General features: G+C 41.5%; 1 protein-coding gene and 1 long non-coding RNA gene across 2 annotated transcripts; both read left to right on the top strand.

Annotated features, from left to right (window-relative positions):
* The first annotated feature begins 2,793 nt into the window (after positions 1-2,793).
* Positions 2,794-4,951, top strand: LOC311302011. Its single transcript, XR_014629530.1, has 3 exons — positions 2,794-2,885; positions 4,296-4,553; positions 4,697-4,951. It is a non-coding gene; the product is annotated as an uncharacterized lncRNA (long non-coding RNA).
* Positions 4,952-4,953: 2 nt separating this feature from the next.
* fndc7b (fibronectin type III domain containing 7b) lies at positions 4,954-19,853 on the top strand (the record flags this gene model as incomplete). The annotated part of the gene is made up of 18 exons (XM_084429194.1): positions 4,954-4,957; positions 5,059-5,319; positions 5,471-5,731; positions 6,012-6,278; positions 6,363-6,518; positions 7,522-7,782; positions 7,896-8,156; positions 8,260-8,517; positions 9,327-9,593; positions 10,066-10,326; positions 11,928-12,188; positions 13,103-13,363; positions 14,161-14,421; positions 14,506-14,766; positions 15,374-15,661; positions 15,920-16,156; positions 17,869-17,934; positions 18,971-19,853. 18 exons carry the CDS (start codon positions 4,954-4,956, stop codon positions 19,243-19,245), a joined length of 4,167 nt encoding a protein of 1,388 aa, XP_084285320.1. The 3' UTR covers positions 19,246-19,853.
* Positions 19,854-21,551: the final 1,698 nt, after the last annotated feature.

The following is a 21,551-nucleotide window of genomic DNA, read 5'->3' as shown; positions in this document are numbered from 1 at the left end:
ACAGCATGCTAAAAACACTCAGAAACCTTATCAGTCGGTTATAAATGCCATGGAAACTACACCTAACATCCTTGCAATACTGTAATACAGTATTTTGCACCATGATAATGAATTTCTTTCTCTTCATTATGATCTCAGGTCCCTGTGTACCTCAGCATGTTGAAGTGCAGTACGGCCTGTCTATCGGCCAGCTGTCCTGGGACAGGAGCAGAGGTGCTACCGGATACAATGCACAGGCTGCCAGTGATCTGGGATCAGTGTTGTCCTGCTCCACCAGTGACACCTCCTGTGTCCTCTACAATGTGTCCTGCAGTCAGACATATGACATCACTGTGACAGCACACAACAACGTCTGCCAAGGAGCTGCTGTATCTGCATCAGCTACTCTAAACACAGGTGCATTCAATTTACCATTATCCCAATGATTTTAGTGCTTTATGCGTCCAACAACTGATTGTGTGTGCTTTACCAGAACCCTGCCCACCCCAGAACGTGCAAACCCATCTGAATTGCGCAAGTGATGTAGGGACTGTGTCTTGGGAAGAGAGTTTGGGAGCGGTGGCATACGTGGCTTTCCTGGAGGGTCGTAATGGTCAAAGCCTGTCCTGCTACACGACAAGCTCCAGCTGCAGTGTGACCGGGTTGATCTGTGGCACTGTTTATAACACCCATGTACAAGCCATTGGAGGAACTTACAACAGCACAGACAGCGAGACAGTTCTTCTCACATCAGGTTAGGCATTTTTTCTTGCTTTCTATTTTAACGCCATGCCAGCTTCTATGGCTATATTCATGGCAAGAGCCAGGTTTAGTTTTTCAACAACAACAACAAAAAACTAAAGATTTTCCTAAAAACCTTAATACTAAATTTGGATTTACTTGGTTTAAAACCTTTTCACAATTTTCGACAGAATCAAACAAGATGCTCAAAGGGGTAGAAGTAATACAGTCTGATAAAATATGTTTAATGGATAGAAGGCATCTAACAAATCAGGAAACATATACATTCTGTAATGAATCCAATGGAGGCAAGTTTAACTTAGTGATGGGCGATTTCAAAACACTGCTTCATGAAGCTTTGAAACCTTTACAAATCTTTTGTTTCGAATCAGTGGTTCGGAGCATGTATCAAACTGCCAAAGTCACGTGATTTCAGTAAACGAGGCTTCGTTACGTCGTAACCATTTTGAAATTTCAATGGTTCACCGCTAGGGGGGCGATGATCATGAATCATGTGGATTCACTGAGATTTCCCCCCAGTGGCAAGTGTTTATGGGTTTTTACCTGATCTCTGATCAGTTTTATATAGTTGAACACGTTTTAATTTGGCATTAGTATAATTAAAATGAATAATAGTAGTCTCTAATTGGTCTGTTTAGAGCCATCCATGGAACAAACAATGCAAGCCCTAACAATTGATAAAATAACACATATTGCACAGATACTTGACATTTAATCTTAATAGATGATTAGTTAATTGCATTTGATAGATTTTACTTTCAATAAAACATTTGGCCTGTGCTTGTGTTGCAGTTACACTGTTCTGACCAGTAGTCTCACCAGCATGTGGCGTTTCAAGCGCTTTGAAACAGTTTTTTGATTAATGACATTTTTTAAACAGATTTATTTAACAAAACTTAATCAAAACAAATGCAAAATAAAAAAAGACTAGAAATATGAAATGACCTTGAACAAACAAACTCAACAACAGCAGGGAACATGAACAAAGTTAGACACCAGACAACTGGAACATGAGGGCTATATATACCCAAAGACTAATGACTTAACAAGACACACCTGAAATCAATAAACAATAAACCAATGACAATACAGACCAGAGAAGCACATGATTAGAACAACCAATGGAAACATAACAATGAAGCAAGGGGTACACATGACATGAACAGGACACATGACTTAGAGCATTCAAAATAAAAGTCAAGAAAACGTGAACAAAACCAAAAATGCTTACAGTAGGTGGCAGTATACACCTGATAAGTCATGGTTGCAATCCGCCATAAAACTAAAAGAAGAAAAACAAAAACAGACATGAGACATTCTTTGGTATAACAATAGGAATTTGTTGCTCTCATGTGTAAATAAAAGAGCGCTGTGTTGCCTACTGACAGCTGGCATATATATATATATGTCTACTAGTATAATGTCATACTGCCCAGCCCTAAGTGTTCATTACGATTGAGCAGACTTGTGATTCACCGCTGTGTCTTTGTGTCTAGCCCCCTGTCCACCAGTTTCCAGCTCAGTCGCTGTCAGCGTGATCTGTGATAATGCAACAGCATTGTTCAGCTGGGCCTGGAGTGTCGGAGCTGCGTCCTATGAGCTCACTGCCATCAGTAACAACGGCTACGTCGCCACCTGCATCTCTCAAGAGAATTACTGTAATATCAGCCAGCTAGCCTGTGGACAGACTTACAAGGTCAGGCTCACAGCAATCAATGATGGGTGTCAGGTTACAGAGGAGACGGGAGTGACCTTCCAAACACGTGAGTTAAAATTTTTATTTGCAAAAGGGACGAAACACTTGCAATGTAACTGCAGAAAAGGAATATAGCTGATAACTGGACTAATCAAAATGACCTGTTTTGTCCTTTGAACTCTAGGCCCTTGTGCTCCTTTGCATGTGAACGTAGATTTTCAGTGCCAATCTAGAGCAGCCATACTGACCTGGGAGCAAAGGGACGATGTGCTATACTACCTTGCTAGCGTCACCCTCAGCACAGGAGAAGTGGCTACAGTTTGTAACTCTACAACTGACAGCTGTGAAATGAGTGGGTTGAGGTGTGGAGTGGAGTACGCCTTCACCGTCTCGGCCTACAGTAGATATTGCCACAGTGACGTCAGCAGCACTGTACACATTCAAACAGGTAGATCATTCTATACTTCAAATTTCATTTTTGTTATCTAGTAGTGGACAAATTAATGTCCGGCCTAGGAAATTAATTTAGTCAGATCAATACCTTAACCAAATTGAGTGTTTTGGTCTTCCCTTATATATGACCCTGAGTTGACACATGGCCACAAAGTGTATATAAAGCATAGGTAGCCAAATCCTGTGGCCTATTTAACAAAGCCAGTTTTAGTGGCCATGTAAGGTTTTATCAGAGCCCGTCTACGGAGAGCCTGCCCACTCCCTATTAAGTCCAATTGTACCGAATTTTGGTTGTAGTTCCACCAGAGTTCCACTGGGGGCGATCGCCATGAGTGCAAAATGAATGGGAGTCTATGGAGCTAGACGGCTAAATGTGTCTCTTTCACCCAATTGCCGTTCAGAAATCTCAGATTTGAGTGTAGATTTTGCAAGTTCAACATGGGTTATAGGTCGAAAGTTGAATGAACGAGTACTTATGTCCTTTCGATTTCTTACAGGTTGAGTTGTTGTTGCCCATAACACGCTAGCATTCTGCTAATGAACGCTGATTGGTCAGTGAAGGACTGATTACGACCAGAGATACCGCTTGATGGCATCGTGGCATCCGAAGCGGGACCAGAAACAAACAAAACAAAAACTTGTCTAGCACGTGTATTTACCTGTGTCAGCTGTGTTGTCGATGCCTCCAGAGAAAAGAAAGTGCAGAGCGACTGAAGGATTTCCGTAAAGCAGTATCTCTGGTCGTACGATGTGTATGACGTCATTGACACTTTAAAACATTTTTTTAAGCAAATAAGTGAATCTAACACCCAGCAATGTGTAATTTCTTTGCATCTCCTTTCGAATACAATATTCAAATTACTAGACGAAAAATTATATCCTGAGAAAAGTGGATTTTGGTTGGTATAGCGCCATAGACCTCCATTCATTCTGCACTCGTCCTGTGAGCGCCCTCATATGGAACCAGAGTGGAACTGCAACCAGTTCAGAAGCCGGAAGTGTAGTGAGAGTGAAACTTCTCGCCTTATTAGACATTCTCTGGTTTTATTGTTGGTAAAAGATGCAAATTAAAACTGGACCAATCAGTTGTGTGCAAAGTGATACATATTTTATGCAATGAAACCCCTCTATATATTGAACCAAATCAAAGTGGTTCACAGTGAAAGCATTTTAGAGATGAAATTGCCAGACTACCCTGCTGAAAAATCTAGCATTGCTCGTCCCTTGAGTTTACCCTGAGAGACCCAACCCTGAGCTGACAGATAACATTTATACCGAGCGATGTGAGCCTACTGAACTTGATCAAAACCGCATTGGATTTCTTTGGCTTTAATGACTTAGTTTTCTTTGAATGACACTAGGCTTTAACATCGCAATGAAACCTTTGCATTGTCTGTTTCTTCAGAACCTTGTCAGCCAACCCAACTGACAGTTTCAGGATCATGTGATAACAACACAGTTCACTTGAACTGGAATCACAGCAGAGGTGCATTGAGTTACTCAGTGCTTATCGCAAGCAACCTAGGATATGCAGACTCATTACAGACATCTGAATCGATGCTAACAGCGGAGCTTCCCTGCGGACAGACCTACACCTTCACAGCAGTGGGGGAAAATGATGTCTGTGACAGCATACCAAGCACTCCTGCCCATTTTATGACTGGTATGACCCAACACTCATAAAGGCTGTACTAAAAGGCCGATCTTACAAGTGACAAAATTGCAACAGAAAAGGTTTCTGCCATTTATACTACATTTGAGCAGTGTCATTAGGTTGTGTATCAATCACTGCTTTTTTTTCTATAGCCCCATGTGTGCCGTACAACATTAAGACCTTTGCAGAGTGTGAGACTAACCTGGGTGCTGTCAGCTGGGCTGGCAGTGATGGCGCAGATATTTACACCGCCATTGCCAAAGGACAGGATGGCCACACGCACATTTGCATAACAAACACAACTTTCTGTATTTGGGAGGAACTGCATTGTGGGGAAATTTACGTTGTCCAGGTCGTTGCCAACGCACAAATCTGCAGCAGTAATCCCAGTGAAAGCACAATCATCAACATGGGTGAGTTGCTGATAAAAGTAAAGGTATAATTATATAAAGTCAACATTAAATGAAACAACTTTCTAGAAATGGCTAATCGAGATTGCCTGTATTGTGTATAGCTCCATGCATCCCTCAGAAACTGGTGTCCTCCTTTGACTGTGACGTGAGAGTGGCTTCCCTCACCTGGGAAGCAAGTGAATATGCTCTGATGTACCTGGTGTCTGCAGAATCTAGCAGCGGTCACCGGGTCGAACTCTCCACCAATAACACAATTGCACAGTTCTCAGAGTTCAACTGTGGTCAGCCTTACTTTCTGACTGTGCTAGTTGTGGGACATGTATGTAGGAGCCCCCCCAGCAATGCTTCTTTACTGCAGACAGGTTAGGACCTTCTTACACGCTACCAAATACACAGTGCCAAAAGAAATACGCAACTCTTTTGCTATCGAAAGGACAACACAGTCTTGACTACAGGCATAACGATGCCACACTTGTTGAATGACTTGGATTATGTCATTGTGTCTTTTTCCAGAGCCCTGCACTCCCACCTCCATCTTTGGCTTTAATGACTGCATCTCCAATATTGCTACAGTATCCTGGGAGCCCGCTGATGGTGCAGAATACTACACCGCAACAGTGCAAGGCCCAGATGGGCCTTTAGGAACATGCATGTCCTGGTCAGCGAGCTGCGGCATGCCCAAACTATCCTGCGGCAGTACATACAATGTTAGCGTGATTGCCTCCAGTCGCCAATGTAACTCAACACCCAGTGCGCTGAGCGCTATTAACACAGGTAATGCATGCATAAATATTAGACACAAATACACAAACCCCAGCACAGGTGTTGTTCTGGTAATTGGCATTGCGTGATTTTGTTCCTGCACACTGTCGGAGCATTTCCGTGTCTTGATCCCAGTACTAAACCTGGTAATGTTATTATCGTTGGATCCCGGGATCAAATTTTTTTGATTTAATATGCATTTCCATTTTTTCAGTAAAGTGCTGTCAACAAACAAGGATTTCTCATATGCTCCTGGCTTTGGGGGATAAGGCTGACTCTCTCTCTTTTGCAGTGCCCTGTGTTCCTACGGGAGTGTCTGCGGTGCTGGACTGTGCCACTGCTGAGGCACACGTGTCCTGGAACGCAAGCATCGGGGCGCTGTACTACACTGCTTACGCCTGGAGCAGCACATTCAATTTCGTATCCTGTAATAGCGCTGGGCCTGTTACACATTGCAGTCTTAGTGATCTCATCTGTGGAGATGACTACACTATTCAGGTGATCGCTGTCGGAGATGAATGCTCCAGTTTGCCCAGTCAGACAGAACACTTCCACACAGGTACAGTTATCTAGTTTTGGTTTTGCTGTTCTAGATGAAAGAAATCAGTCCTGTTATTATTTTTCTCATTTTTGTTTCCTGTAGTTCCCTGTGCCCCAGAAGTTACTTCTACACACCTGGACTGCTACACTAATGCTGTACTGCTGCAGTGGACTCCCACCGATGGGTCTGTTTCCTACACCGCTGATGCCAAGACACCTGAGGGGCTGATCTCCACCTGCTCCAGCAACTCCACTAACTGTGAACTGAGGGGACTAGCTTGTGGACAAACATACAATGTTACCATGGTATCATATGATGGACATTGCCACAGCCAACCTGGCACAGCCCTGGCAGTTGCATCGGGTATGAAAGAGGAAATTAATTAAAATGCAGCACCTACATGTAGCAATATAGTAATAATTTTTAGGAGTCATCCTCAGGGATTATCCCATAATTTACTCACCCTCAAGCCATCCTAGGTGTATACTGTATGACTTTCTTCTTTCAGCCAAACACAATCGGAGTTATATTAAAAAATATCCTGGCTCTTCCAAGCTGCCGGTTCAAACAAATAGGGCTAGGCAACAAACTCAAGCTCCTCTTCTCTTATATCGAAATCCTCCGACATTTCTCTTTAAAAGCTCTCGTTTTAGACTTCCAATTCATGATCTGTGTTTTGTTTTGCTCTATCCTCTGTGCTTCCGTGTTCATCAATACGTCATGCGTTGGGTCAGAGGTCACTCTTCCGCCAGAACTCGACTCACGTACGGCCGTTGCTGAAAACCAGTGATTATAGTTTATAAAGTTATAAATATGGATATTTTTCTTACAAAAACACATCGCTTTCCTTCAGAAGGCCTTTATTAACCCCCTGGAGCCGTATGGATTACTTGGATGTGCTTTTTTTGGGCTTCAAAAAACAAGGGACCATTAACTCCCATTATAAAGCTTGGAAGAGCCAGGGTATTTTTTTTTTAAATATAACTCCTATTGTGTTTGACTGAAATAAGAAAGTCATATACACCTAGGATGGCTTGAGGGTGAGTAAATTATGATCATTATATATCATTTTTGGGTGAACTATCCTTTTAACAGGACACAAAAGGTAATTAAAAATTAAAAATTAACATTTTCTTGAAAGTTTAGCAGTAACCTAATTAAATGATTGTATGCCCTTTTTTTTTTTACAGATTTCTGTAGTTTTGGGACATTGCTTTTCAATGATCTCTTTCTGACTTTTCTCTCTCCCTCATACGAACAGTACCCTGTCCACCTCAGAGAGTGAAGTCAGATTTGCTCTGTTCTTCAAACTCTGCCCATGTGGAGTGGAATCTCGGTACGGGGGCAGAATCATATGAGGTTCATGCCATCAGCACAGATGGCCAGATGACAGGATGCGACACCACAAATACTTCCTGCGTTGTGCCTAACCTTGTATGCGGTTCCATTTACAACATCAGCGTGCTTGCCATTGGCCACCACTGTAATGTGTCAAAGAGTGCGATCACAACACTGCATTCAGGTATGTGACCTCTAATAAAGCACAATACAATGCATTTGAACGTTTTCCTCATAAAAGTGACAGCATCTCCAATTGTACAATGACCCAAATATCAATTCCCATTTTTTCCACAGTGCCATGTGTTCCCAACCAGATTCAGGCAAACCTGAGCTGTGCATCTGGTGTGGTTGATGTGTCCTGGCAGCCTAGCAGAGGAGCTTTCTCTTACACTGCTGTCGCTCAGGGCAGCGGGGGCTTTGCTTCATCATGCAACAGCACCAACACCACATGTGAGTTCACTAATCTACTGTGTGGACTCACATACAGCATCAGCGTGTCTGCCTCCGACGACAGGTGTACCAGCACACAGAGTCAAAGCGTAGGGCTGGACACAGGTAGGATGACTGTACACACAATTTACAGATATTACCTTGAAATAAATGTTTCTTGTCCATTCCTATCATTACATTTATGATCTTCTTGTTTGCACTTGAACAGTTCCATGTAAGCCACAGGGAATCACCACTGAAATTGAGTGTGGCAGCCACACAGGTGTTGTGTCATGGGAACAAGGAGAGCACGTTGCCTCCTACCTGGTCCTTGCATCTAGTCCAGATGGGCACCAAACACATTGCAGCAGTCCCACCTCCAGCTGCAAATTAGACAGCCTGCATTGTGGCCAAGCCTACAACCTCACAATCACTGCCCAGGACAGCCACTGTGACAGCAAAAATGCCCTTTCAACATTACAGTCAGGTTAGGAATTTTCCCATAATACTCTTTTATCAACATGCACTCAAACAAATGGATCAAATGTTATTCAGTGGAAGCACTGTGCCACTTTTAGATCTATAAACAGTAGGGCTGTGTTCAAAATCGCCCCCTATACCCTCATTTACTATTCCCTGCATTACTTCAGTAATATAGTCCACTTGAAGGAGTAAATGAAAACGAGTGAGTGAATTCGGACACCGAGTGCCGGAAGAGCTGCCGCTTTTGCATAGTTTATGCTTGCTGTTTAATAATAATCATTTGAAACTTAGCAAACTGGCAGCTCCAGTGGTAATGAACAGATTTATCATGAACTCTGTCATGGAAACTATGTATAAACCTTAATTAAACAATTTAATAGTCAATTAAAAAGGAATTTATACCTGTATGGTATTATGCTGTAGCCACATTGGACCAGCGGTTTGTAAAATGGATGGATGGATGATTCAGCTGCAGGCGCCGCCTTCTGGTCAGACGCGGGAATTCGTCCGGCACGTGACCCTCACAGTGCATTATGGGTATTCTCTAGCCATTGAGTGTACATGAGTTGTACACTCGTTATTGCGGTGCATTATGGGACTGAATGAGTGCACTCAATAAAGTCCACTATGGTTTCAGACACCACTACAAATGGCTGTTCCCTCAAATAGTGTCCTATTTAAGGGTATAGGGGCGATTTCGGACACAGCCTAGCTTTACTGACGTAATCGGCTGATGTCAGATGTCTGTCTTTGTTGACAAACCCAAATGGACTTCACTATGCATTAATGCCTCATCTTCCTCCTCTTCCTCAGTTCCATGTACACCTATCAACGTGCAAGCATCTCTCGTTTGCCTGTCTAACTCTGCGGCTGTTACGTGGCAAGGTGCCGCTGGGGCGCTGTCCTACCAGGCTGAGGGCATCAGTGTAGATGGCACCCATACGGCCAACTGTAGCAGCAGCGGCACGACTCACTGCAACCTGGAGCATCTGCTCTGCGGACGCACATATAATGTTTCTGTGCTGTCTATGGACCTTGCATGCCGCAGCGAAGGAAGTTTGTTCACACAAGTCCATACTGGTGAGTAGCACACTCAGACTGTTAAAATGCACACTATATGTTGAAGGTGATGTGTGATTTTTCTTTTTCTTTTCTTTTTTAAGTAAGCCATTTGTTGGTTGATTTTATTTGTTATTTTTTTGTAAACCATGAGTCTCCAGCCCTGCTGCTGGAGAGCTACCATCATGCAGAGTTTAGCACCAACCCAAATCAAACACACCTGAACCAGCAAATAAATGTGTTCGAGGTTACCTGGAAATTACAGGCAGGTGTGTTGGAGCAGGGTTGGAACTGAATTCTTCAATAAGGTCACTCTCCAGGAGAAGGGTTGGAAACCCCTAGTGTAAACACTGTGGCACTTTCAAAGCAGCCATTTCACTACACTTTAGCAACCCCATAACAACACGGTAACATCCACTTAGAGCACCTTAGCAATGCATCCTGGCAGCCACCAGCAAGAACAGATGTATGAAAAGTGCCTTTCTTTTTATAGCGCCCTGTCCACCTCAGGCCGTTGATGTGCAGGTGAACTGCTCTGCTGGCTTCATGACTGTCACATGGGCAGCCAATCCAGATGCAGAATCTTTCCATGTGAGAGCAGTGACCAGTGAAGGAGCTTTCCTGTCATGTGATTCCACTAGCACCAGCTGTTCAATCGTTGGCTTGCCATGTGGACAGTCATATTCTATCACTGTGACATCTGTCAGGGGTGGCTGTGAGAGCCAGCCCAGCTCTGCTGTCAATGTTTCCTCAGGTAATGTTTCACAACAGCACAAAATCACCATTAAACCACCGATATAGCATGCAGATATTAGTGATGCGCGAATCATGGTTATATCCGCGGATAATCTGTGAGTCGGGCAGGGCAAGTAATAAAAAATAACCTTCTGAATTAACTGCGGTTGGATGAGATAAATCATTAATGATGGAAATATTTACGTGTTTAAAGCAAGAGGCTCCGCCCACTTTGGGCTTAAAAAACGCTCTTCAGAAAACTGCGGGTGACGTCACGGACACTACGTCCATATTTTATTCTCATTAAGCTACGCAGTTGCAGGGCAAATCATATCCGAGAGAAATTTCAAAAAAGGAGAATTAAAAACTAAAGAAAGGAAATAAAATTACAATGTGGGGGCGTTTTAGTGAAGTAGCTATCCAGGACAAATCAAGAGCTGGGTATGATAGCCTTAATGTAACAGCCTTATGTCAATTAACTAAAACATTTGCTTATATCCAGCCTTTGCTTGGGCTGGACTATTAAGGAAATATAATTTTGCCAAAGAAGAACTTTTACTTCAAATAAATGTCCATTTAAAAGCAGCCTTCTTCAGTGTAACAGGCATATGTTACCATATCATCACACCTAACACTGAGAATTAGAACAATTTTTAATGTGACGATCTGGTGGGGGTCGGGTGTGGATATGTAAATCAGAGAAAATCATAGGTTTGGGTAGGTGGCGGGTGGATGATTTATTTTTAACAGCGGATTCGGGTGACAGAGATGATCTGCACATCTCTAGCAGATATATACATAAAATGATTTAATGTCAGCACACAATGGACATAGATATCAGCTCACGTTACGAGGCCAAATACCAACTGATTAATTCATCCTTGTAACCTGTACAGTACATACAGATCCCCTAAAGGGACATGGTCATGGAAAAAAAATATGAGATGGGAGGAAAGAATATATGTCAGTGCTTTTGCGTTCTCTCACTAAAGTTTTACGACCCACTTTGTTTGTGCTCGCAAATAACTTAAAAGCTTTGGGAGCGAATGCAAAGTTTCTCGGGGGAACGCAAGACTTTTGTTAGAGAACGCAAAAGCATATTTTTATTCCACCACCATGTCCCTTTTGGGGCTCCGTATGTACTGTACCAAATCAAAGTTCCTTTTAGACAAGTCATTTCACTCGGCGGCCATCTTTGAAACACCTCTCGGGCAGCAAGTGCAGCTCCTGTCGCTTTGAATGGGGAAACATCAAATTCTCCTAAACTGTTCGCCAAGCATACGATTAAATTTCATATTTGACATCACCAATGAAATCTGACAACAGCTGTCACTCGTCTGACGGTCTGACGGTCTAACGGCTGCAGTGACACGATGACTTTACCAATTGCCGATTGGCTCTTTTTTAGAATCTGGGACTTATTCCGCCATATTGAGCATTGCACTTTTCCCCATTCAAAACAATATGAGTGACACGTCTTGTGTAATTCTATAGTCTTTGACCATATGTACTGTACTGTCACAGACAATACAGAAAACTGCTGTTAATTTTTACTGCAAAGGATGTCTTTGTGGAAATGCCTATTGATCCTAGCAAGCTAACATATTTGCATGTCTTTAGCTCCTTGTGTTCCGCAAGGAGAGGCAGGAAACCTGGACTGCGTTACGAACTCAGTCTGGGTGACGTGGTTACAAGCAATGGGGGCGGAGTCTTACTCTGTCCTGGCAGTGGAAAGGGGCGGAGTTAATTCAAGCTGCTCAGCTTCAGATCTGCACTGCAATGTTCCCGACCTGCAGTGTGGAGCCACGTACACCTTCCACATCACTGCGGTGAATTCATTCTGCCGAAGCGGACCCAGCAAAACCTTCCAGATTCAGACAGGTGCAAACACACTCAAACACCCTAGTCTTCCATCTGGTGCTCTTCGCGTGTCGGTCAAAAATGACCGCTAATTATTTTATTTTTTTGGCAATTAAATGAATGTACTATATTTTAGTTTGATAATGTTTTTTATTTAATATTTTGCATTTTTAGGGGATTTTTTTTATACTAAATTATATTTACGCTGTATTTATAATCCATTTATTCACTTTCTGAGCATAGACCTGAAAATTCCAACTTAAACTGTCGTAAATCTTGAATGCTTTAGAGCACAGACTGAAGTTTGATTTCTTTTCAGAGACGACACTTGGCAGAGTATTGCTGAAGTGAAAAAAGTTAAAAACTTGAACTTAATAAATGCATTTATGAAAAATGCACAAAAATACTATTTAATTTTTATATTAAATATTTACTTTTCAAAATCACTTTTTACACTAAAAACTGCAAGAAAATCAAAGCCATGAATCTAAACAAGTTGTGTTCCAAATTTGAGCTTGATATCTAAAAAAAAAAAATTCTTTCAGTAAGATTTTGTTTGGCTGCAGTACCAAAAGTTTTCACTAGATAAAACTCATATCCCATTCATTTCCATTGCGGACATTTTTGACATTTTTACAGGACCATTAAAAATTTTCGAATCATGTCCATTTTTGTGTGTGTGTGTGTGTGTGTGTTCACATAGCAAGTGCCAAAACCTTTATCAAGTTTCATACCATTCCAATGAAGTAAAAAAAACAAAACAAAAACACGCCAAATTTTCCAGTCAAACCGACCGAAGAGCACCAGAGGGTCAAAAATTCTGATTGTTACTCCTGGAGCTTTCAAGCTACATCCACCAACTGTCCGAGTCTGTGTTGTCTGTCTGTCTTCCTGGCGGTCTGTCAGTTTCTGATCTCTGTCTTGTCTCTCCGCAGCTCCATGTGCTCTCACCTCCATCACTGCACATACGGACTGTTTCAGCAGCCATATAACCGTTAGCTGGCAGCCGAATGAGGTATCCTCCTTCTATGTGGCCACAGCTGAAGGTCATGACCGAAGCATTTTGATGTGCAACAGCACAAGCACGTCCTGTGACCTCACCGGAGCGAAGTGTGGAATGCAGTACACCATTATAATCTCTGCGTCCTCCGACAAATGCAGCAGCCTGCGGAGCCCCCCTCTTAAGATGAACACAGGTACGTACGCATTAAAGGAGTAGTTCACTTTAAAATGAAAATTACCCCATGATTTACTCACCCTCAAGCCATTCTAGGTGTATATGACTTTCTTCTTTCAGACGAATACAATCGGAGTTATATTAATAAACACTCTGACGCTTCCATGCTTTATAATGGCAGTGGATTGCAACCATTGCAACCGTCAGTTCAAAGTGATGAAAAATATCCATATTTAACACGTTACAAAGTAAAGTTCTTCCGGCCAAACGAATGTACGCAGTCTACTTGAGTCTAAAGGGCAACTTACGCAACTTGTGACATCGGAAGTAGTGTAGTGCGTCATGGCGTAGCGTAAATATTAGCTGTATGTCGCATTACTCACCTAAGTTGCGCTTTAGACATAAGTTGAATCCGCATGTTCGTTTGGCCGGAAGCTAGTTATTTTACTTTATAAAGTTTTAAATATGGATATTTTTCTTACACAAACTCATTGCTTCGCTTTAGAAGGCCTTTATTAACCCCCCAGAGCCGTGTGGAGCACTTTTATAATGAATGGATGCACTTTTTTGAGCTTTTTTGATCCACTGCCATTATAAAGCTCGGAAGAGCCAGGATATTTTTAATATAACTCTGATTGTACTCGTCTGAAAGAAGAAAGTCATATACACCTAGAATGGCTTGAGGGTGAGTAAATCATGGGGTAATTTTCATTTTAAAGTGAACTACTCCTTTAGGACGCATTGCACATGTGATTGAAATTTGAGAGCTACATCAAATCTGCATAACTCACACCCACCCATTTAATTCTCTTACAGCACCTTGTGTCCCTCAAAATGTAACAACGAATCCGATGTGTGACTCCAACGGAATGGTGGCGTCATGGTCACCCTCTCTGGTGGCCGAGTCCTACTCGCTCACTGCCAGCGGTGGAGACGGAGATGTGCGAACCTGCAGAAGCACCACGAGCAACTGCACCCTGCTTCACTTGCACTGCGGACAGATTTACAACGTTAGCATAACTGCTTCGGCTGGAAACTGCACCAGTTTGGCCAGTCAGCAGGTCACTTTCCATACTGGTGAGACCACACATTGGCTTTAAATGAAAAGCATTATGTTTTGGCGTGAAATCTGTGACATACTGTATTCCTTCTGGTCTATAGTGCCCTGTGAGCCACAGAACATGAGTGTAGCGGTGCAGTGTGACACCAGGACTGCCACACTCTCCTGGGGGGAGAGCCAAGGTTCACTGAAGTACTTTACATGGGCCCAAACCATGGATGGGAACACACTTCACTGCGACACCACGGGCACTTCATGTAGCCTCCAAGGACTGACTTGTGGGACAATGTACAACTTCACAGCGCAGGCTTCAGATGGGACCTGTAACAGCTCCGTCACTGCGCCAATCCAGAGGGGAGCAGGTATACGACCAGATATGTCTGAGAATGTTTAGCTGTTTATCTCAAGAATATAGTAATATAAAACAAAACCTTTATGTGTGTTTTAGTAGGATATTTACATTTCTACGAGACATTATATTTTGCATAAGGAAAATGACATTTCCTTGCGTTCTTGTGATGATATTTTCAGTCAAGCACATCACCTGGTTGTTGTTGTTTTTTATATCATATTTCAATGTAACAATAATTGGTGTAATAAGTGCACGTTCAATGTACTTACAGTGTACTTGCCCACAAAAGTACTGAGTCATGTAAAGTAACTACATGGGTTAAGTTAAGGTTTAGGGTTAAAACCTAGTTATGTTTCATTACTACAATAAGTACATAGTATGTTCATGCGAAACAGGACTGTGAAATAAAGTGCTACATTTTCTTTTCATATTTCGATCTAGCTTTATTTTTATTCCATTTTTAGTCATTTTTGGTACTTCAAGTTAAACGTACAAAATTTCTCATTTTAGTTTGTCATCTAGTATTTATATTTCAGGTTTATTTTAATGTAATAGTTTTGCTTTTAGTTATCAATAACAACACTTATTAATCAACCCTCTGTTGAACTCTCCTGTAGTCCCATGTCCTCCTGCCACCGTGCGGGTGAGAGCCCATCTGATGGGCGATGCCACTCTAATCAGGGTCTCCTGGAGTTTCGTGGACTGTCCTAACGTCACGTACCTGGTGCAGGTGACCGGCCAAATCCAAGACAACCCTCAGTCCAATATGGACGTGTCATCCTACTGGACAAACGGCAACTACTTTGAATTTCCTGTGTCCTGTAGCACCTCGTACAATGTGACGGTCCTTGCAAAAAACTCAGCTGGGGTCAGCAGACCATCTCAGGCTGTTACTGGTGTCACAGGTACCAGACGACAATATATTAAATTTTTTACCTTTGTTAAAAAAGTTTAAATGCATCTAAAAAGTCATATAAAAAGAATAATGATGCCATATTAATAATTGTCAAGCCAAGATACGAAAGGCAGTGTATAATAAATAATTGGTATAAACTGATATAAAAACAGACCTTCTCTGGCAAAGAAAATGCACCATTTCAAGATAACTCTACTTGTATAGAATATTTTCTTACTTGGTTCTTTTACTTTGTTTTCTCCTTCAGTGCCCTGTCCGCCGATGAACGTCACCTTCACGGGTGATAATTCCTCCGCCACAGTGGCCTGGAGCTCGTCAGTTCTTACCACAGGATACAAGGTTTACCAGCTGCTCCCTGACGGCCAGGTGCCCGTCTGTCTCACCTCAGACCTCAGCTGTCAGGTCTCGGGCCTGCTGGCCTCTAATGTGGCTGTGACGGCCTGGAACGGTGCCGGAGAGAGTCTTGCCTCTAGAGTTATTACTGGTAAGAAGAAATACAGACATGTGGTTCATAACTAAGCCCTCGTTTAATGCACAGCTGGCTGTGGATTATCCCGCTTATACCATGGTCATTTGCCAGCATTGACAGGTTAAACCTGTTTGCAGTGAGGTAATGACTGTTACTCTATACCAGAGAGGTAATGACTGTTATTATCGTCAGTTATGGTTAGTTAGATCTAGCATTCTGCCCGATTTCAATTAGACAAGGAAATAAAGTAGTGCGGAAGATTACATTTATTTGAATTAATGAATTATAGCATTTATTTGAATTAAATATCGAGCGAGAGAGAGATACAGAGAGAGAGACAGAGAGAGATGCAGGTGTGAATTAGCCGATCTCTGTCTGTTCAGCGTCTCTCTCTACAAACAATTAAGCTGTGAGTTTAATTACTTTAAAACCAGCTGTTACTCCCTTGTTGCTGAGAAGTATAACGTATTCTCGATTCAGTAGCGAAGCTATTTATTACTATAAGTCACGGAGCAGCGTTAATTTATCATCAATAGCCTACATCATCTGAACAATGTTTTGAGGTGTGGTAACCGTAATATAAGCAGATTAATTGACTCCGGTCCGATGAATTATTAGAAAATAATGCACACCTGAGGTGTAAAGGCCATGAAGTGACCTCCTCGGGTGTGCATTTTTTTTCTAATAATTGAACTGCCTGTCGTCAATTATTCCTTACTTATTTCCAGGGGCACCTAAAGATAACCAGAGGCCCCTGGGCTACAGCATTACAGTAGGCCCCCTACCCCAGATCATTTGTTTTTAGCTTTCTGCCAATTATGTTGGAATTTATCTTGTCGGTACACCAGTTAATACAACACAGTGTGTATGCTTCATAAAAATATGGGTTATATATTGTATAGGTGAATATGCAAATTCACTCTTTGCCAGTAGGTGGCGCTTGTGGAACAGCAGGTTGCATAAACAAAGCAGCGCTGCACTTATAAACACTTCATCATTATAGGCATTATACGGAGTTAATATGAAAAGAAAATGCCATCAAGAAATTCCTGGCCGAAATGCGTTTACAGGAAGGCTATCGCTCCATGATATTAAACACCATAAATGAAAATATTCATTATTCAACAACAGTAGATCAAAACAAACAGTTGTGATTCTTGAAAATGTACAAGTGTGCAAGTTTGTTTCTAGAATGCTGCTCTCACTGCTGCAAACTATACAAATTACTACAAATATTTGACAAATATAATTTCTCTGCAGCCAGTAGGCCCCTCCCCAGTGTAGGCCCCTCCCCAGTATAGGCCCCTCCCCAGTGTAGGCCCCTCCCCAGTGTAGGCCCCTCCCCAGTATAGGCCCCTCCCCAGTATAGGCCCCTCCCCAGTGTAGGCCCCTCCCCAGTATAGGCCCCTCCCCAGTGTAGGCCCCTCCCCAGTGTAGGCCCCTCCCCAGTGTAGGCCCCTCCCGAGGGTAGCCCCTGGGCTTCAGCCCATGGAAGCCTGTGCGTTAATGAATCCTTTCAGTCAATCAGAATTGAGTATTCACACAGACCATGGTATAATTATTTTTAATGAACAGAGAAAAATGTAAACTATTTTCTGCGGAAGCTGACCTTAACTGTTATTTAAACAATCCATTTTACTTTAAAAAAGTGCATATTTGACAGGTACATCTTTAGTTAATCTTGCATATGCGAAATGAAATGATGTATTAACACAAATCTTTTACAGGCCAAACCTTAAACCGTCGGAAGAGAAATCTGAAATATGCGAGGATGAATGCAGCGCTGACTCCTGGTGAGATGAACTACAGACACATTCACAGCTTACTGCGCAATAATTAAGAGCCGTCTGGATACACAGAGCAATATGTAAAAATTATTATATAAAATATACAGTATGGTAACACTTTATTTTAGTGTCCATGTTACATGTAGGTTACTTTGTAGAACATTTTACATATTCTATAGTAATAACAGTAAATGATGCATAATTCCATATGAAACTTACCCGAAATGAAACTCTATTCCTACATGTTGTTAATTAATATTACTCAGTACTTACAAAGTATAAATGTGTAATTACACCGTACAATTACACAGGAACAAGGACACCTTAAAATAAAGTGTAACCAAATATATACATATATACAAGACTTTAAACATTAGTTGAGGATGAGAATTGATTTTCATAAAGTCTAAGGTGGGTGACTCTCACAAAAACATATTCAGGGCAAAAGATAATTAGGCATATTTTCTCTGAAAGTTCTCATACCTGTAATTGTCCAGGCAATTGTTTTTTAGCACTATCTTGTGGCAGTTTAGTGTAACAACAAAATGAACATTGATAACTGTGAACTGTTTTCTTAGTGGTTAGTTCGGATCATGTGACTTATCGTTTAGAGGTTAATCAGGAAATAACCTCAGTGTTCCAGATTCTCTCCAAGCGGTTGGTCAGGAAATCTCATCTCTCAGTTTCCTTTAAATGTTGTGCCTTGGAGAGCCTTTGCTCTTTTACAAAATAAGAGGAAACAGTAAAAACCTTCAACTTTACTCCTGCATCTGACCTTTCCCGACTCCTGTTAGCTATCTGTCAGTTTTGAGTAGATGAAACACGCATTTGGGACAGATTAGTAATGTCTGGATGTTTGTGATTTTCACATTAGATCCTCTTTATAGAATACTGTGATACAGTGTTTAAAAAAATCACCATATATATATATATATATAGACATATATATTATGGTGGTGAAATGTTTCCTGGACATGTTCTTATATAGCATTATTTTGCAAACTGAAGTCACATATTTAATCAGATGCTGTTGCCTCTACAGACCAGCTGTCCATCCCTGAGGTGAAGGTTGCTCATGTGACAGGACAGTCACTGCAGGTCGAGTGGTCTCAGGTGACAGGGGCGGATTCCTACACCCTGATCCTAACAGAGGACACCCCGTCTCTGCCTGCGGAGGAGGTCCTGTCCGTGTACCAGACTGAGATCGCTACAGTTACTGACCTAAAACCTGCAACGCGTTACTGTGTCATCGTGTCTGCCAAACACGACAGCAACCAGAGCGCCTATTCCCAGCCTCTGTGTGTCACCACTGAGTAAACTGGCTGCCGTGTGGACTGTACAGGAATGTAGATACAAAACCAACAGAAGCGGCGTTCAGTTCTCATGAACTAGCATCTTCTCTTTCTTATGTTCCACGATCACTATGAAAAAGAAAACAAAATCAGCCTATTTGTCCTATCAGAAAATCGAAACAAATCCTTGACTGATTGTCTCCTTAACTAATCCTTTCTAATTAACGAATTACTAAATTTCTGTGATGTAATATCTAATATATAACCATTTCTGTTGATTGAAAAGCAAAGAGAAGGTCACTTAAAATTAAGCATAGATGTGAAGAATACATTGATCGACCGTAGAAACGTTGTAACTCCTAGTTTTTTAAGAAAGTTTTGCATTTATCTTGAAAAGTACTTTTCTGTAACCAGATCACACAATGATTCAATCTTTATGTAGTTAGATCAAATAAATGGTTAATTTATCAAGCATTATTTTTAAACTATACATTGTATTTTCTATCTGATGTATACAACTTGCATAGCTTTGTTAACAATCTGCATAAGTACTTTTATACAAAGAGCCATATGAAAGAATTAAAGTCTGTGAATCAAAACTTCAAACATTTTGGTTCAAATGAAGAGCCAAGCGATGTACTTCATCTTTTCTTTTAATCCCCCGTTATAAAGCAACATGCTTTTCTTCTTCTAAAATCATGTTGCATGATTTTTCTTTAACAATCTGAAATCAAGACATCACTCCATTCGTGCCTTGATTCGATCATCGTCCTGGCGGAATTTTCAAGTATTTTAGATTTTTTTAAAAAAACCTACTTTAGCGAACTAGTCCGAGGTTTTTGGCCCGATCAGAACCAAACAAGTGTCTTTGTTAATAATTATCAAATACATGTCGAAATTTCGATTCATTGTCTCTAAGGGCCGCCAAAATGTTAAAATGTTTAACTTTTACTAAAATGACTATTACTCGTAAACAAAATAAGATATTTTCACCAAACTCGACACATATGTTAGAGCTCATTCTGTGGTCACGTGAAAAAGCATGTGGCGACTGGCCACTAGGTGGCACTATAAATCACTATAACTACACAACCCTAAGTCTGATATACTTGAAAATGCAGTGTCCAAAGTGCCATGATTGTCTATGAGGACATTGGCGCACCTCCAAAAAACATGGCTGCCATCGGTCAATGAAGTCTGAGCACCTATTAGACAAGCTTAACGGAGGCCTATCGGAAAGAAACTCTATTACTCTATTTTGTTTTTCTACTGACTAGACTAGAGAGTCCAGCGAACAACGTCGTTACGTCACTGTGTACGTTGCCATACGTCTTAGCTTTCCCAGAAACGTTTGCGCCAACTTCAAGCATAACAATTACAATGGCGGAATACATCGTCTTTCTGCAAATGTTTCTCCTGGCTTTGCGATCCTATATCGGGGTCAGAAGAAGACGTTTAGAACACATTTGTGCTGCTCGTCTGGATTACTATAGATACGTTCGAGAAGAAGTTTGACAGTAACCCCGCCCCCAGCCCCCGACGTAAGCATGCCGTGGTAAAAGAACGGTTCTAGTCCAGCAAAGAGTTGGTGCCGCTTTGGAACCAATTTTCCTGGCCGAGAACCGGTTCTTTGGCTGTCGAAACACAAAGAACTGGTTCGCGGGTAGACACCGGCTCCGAACCGGCACCAGCCACTTGGTGGAAAAGGGGTATGTGGGCATGTTTCAATTTGGAAAGAAATCGGCCACTAGGTGGCACTAACGAGTTTTACGCCTCTGAATCACGTAGTGTTTCACACACATACACACAATATTCATATCATCTGTTAGATCTCCTCATACTGAACAAATTTGCCTCAAGAACCAAATTGATTGCCTCAATCAAATTGGTCATTGAATATTTGTGATTATCTAAAATACAATGTACTTTTGCAAACTAGTCCTATTTTTTTTCTCAAACTCAATCAAACCACTGCGGCATAATTCTCGGGACTCTCTAGGTCAATAATCACATTTTTTTTTACTTTACCCTTTGGATAGCTATGTCAGGGTCATTTAGAAAAAGCCTATAAATCCTTAACGAAAACTCTAAACTTCATGATATTAGCACATGCCACATATGATTCTAAACAAGCATGCAAACTTCATTGAGATCGGACCATAAGTGGCTCTATAACTGTTAAAAATGGCCTGTGTTGGCTGTAAATGGTATTTTCCATCTATGATCTAAGTGGTTACATGCTCGCTAAATAAAACATAATATCTTTTTATGCATGTGCTTAAAGGCCTGAAAGCATTTGAACCAGCTAATTGCTGCTTGCAGCTATATTTA

The sequence above is a fragment of the Rutilus rutilus genome (genome assembly GCF_951802725.1).
Source record: "Rutilus rutilus genome assembly, chromosome: 13".
NCBI lineage: Eukaryota > Metazoa > Chordata > Actinopteri > Cypriniformes > Leuciscidae > Rutilus > Rutilus rutilus.
This window is presented reverse-complemented; position numbering and strand designations above follow the sequence as displayed.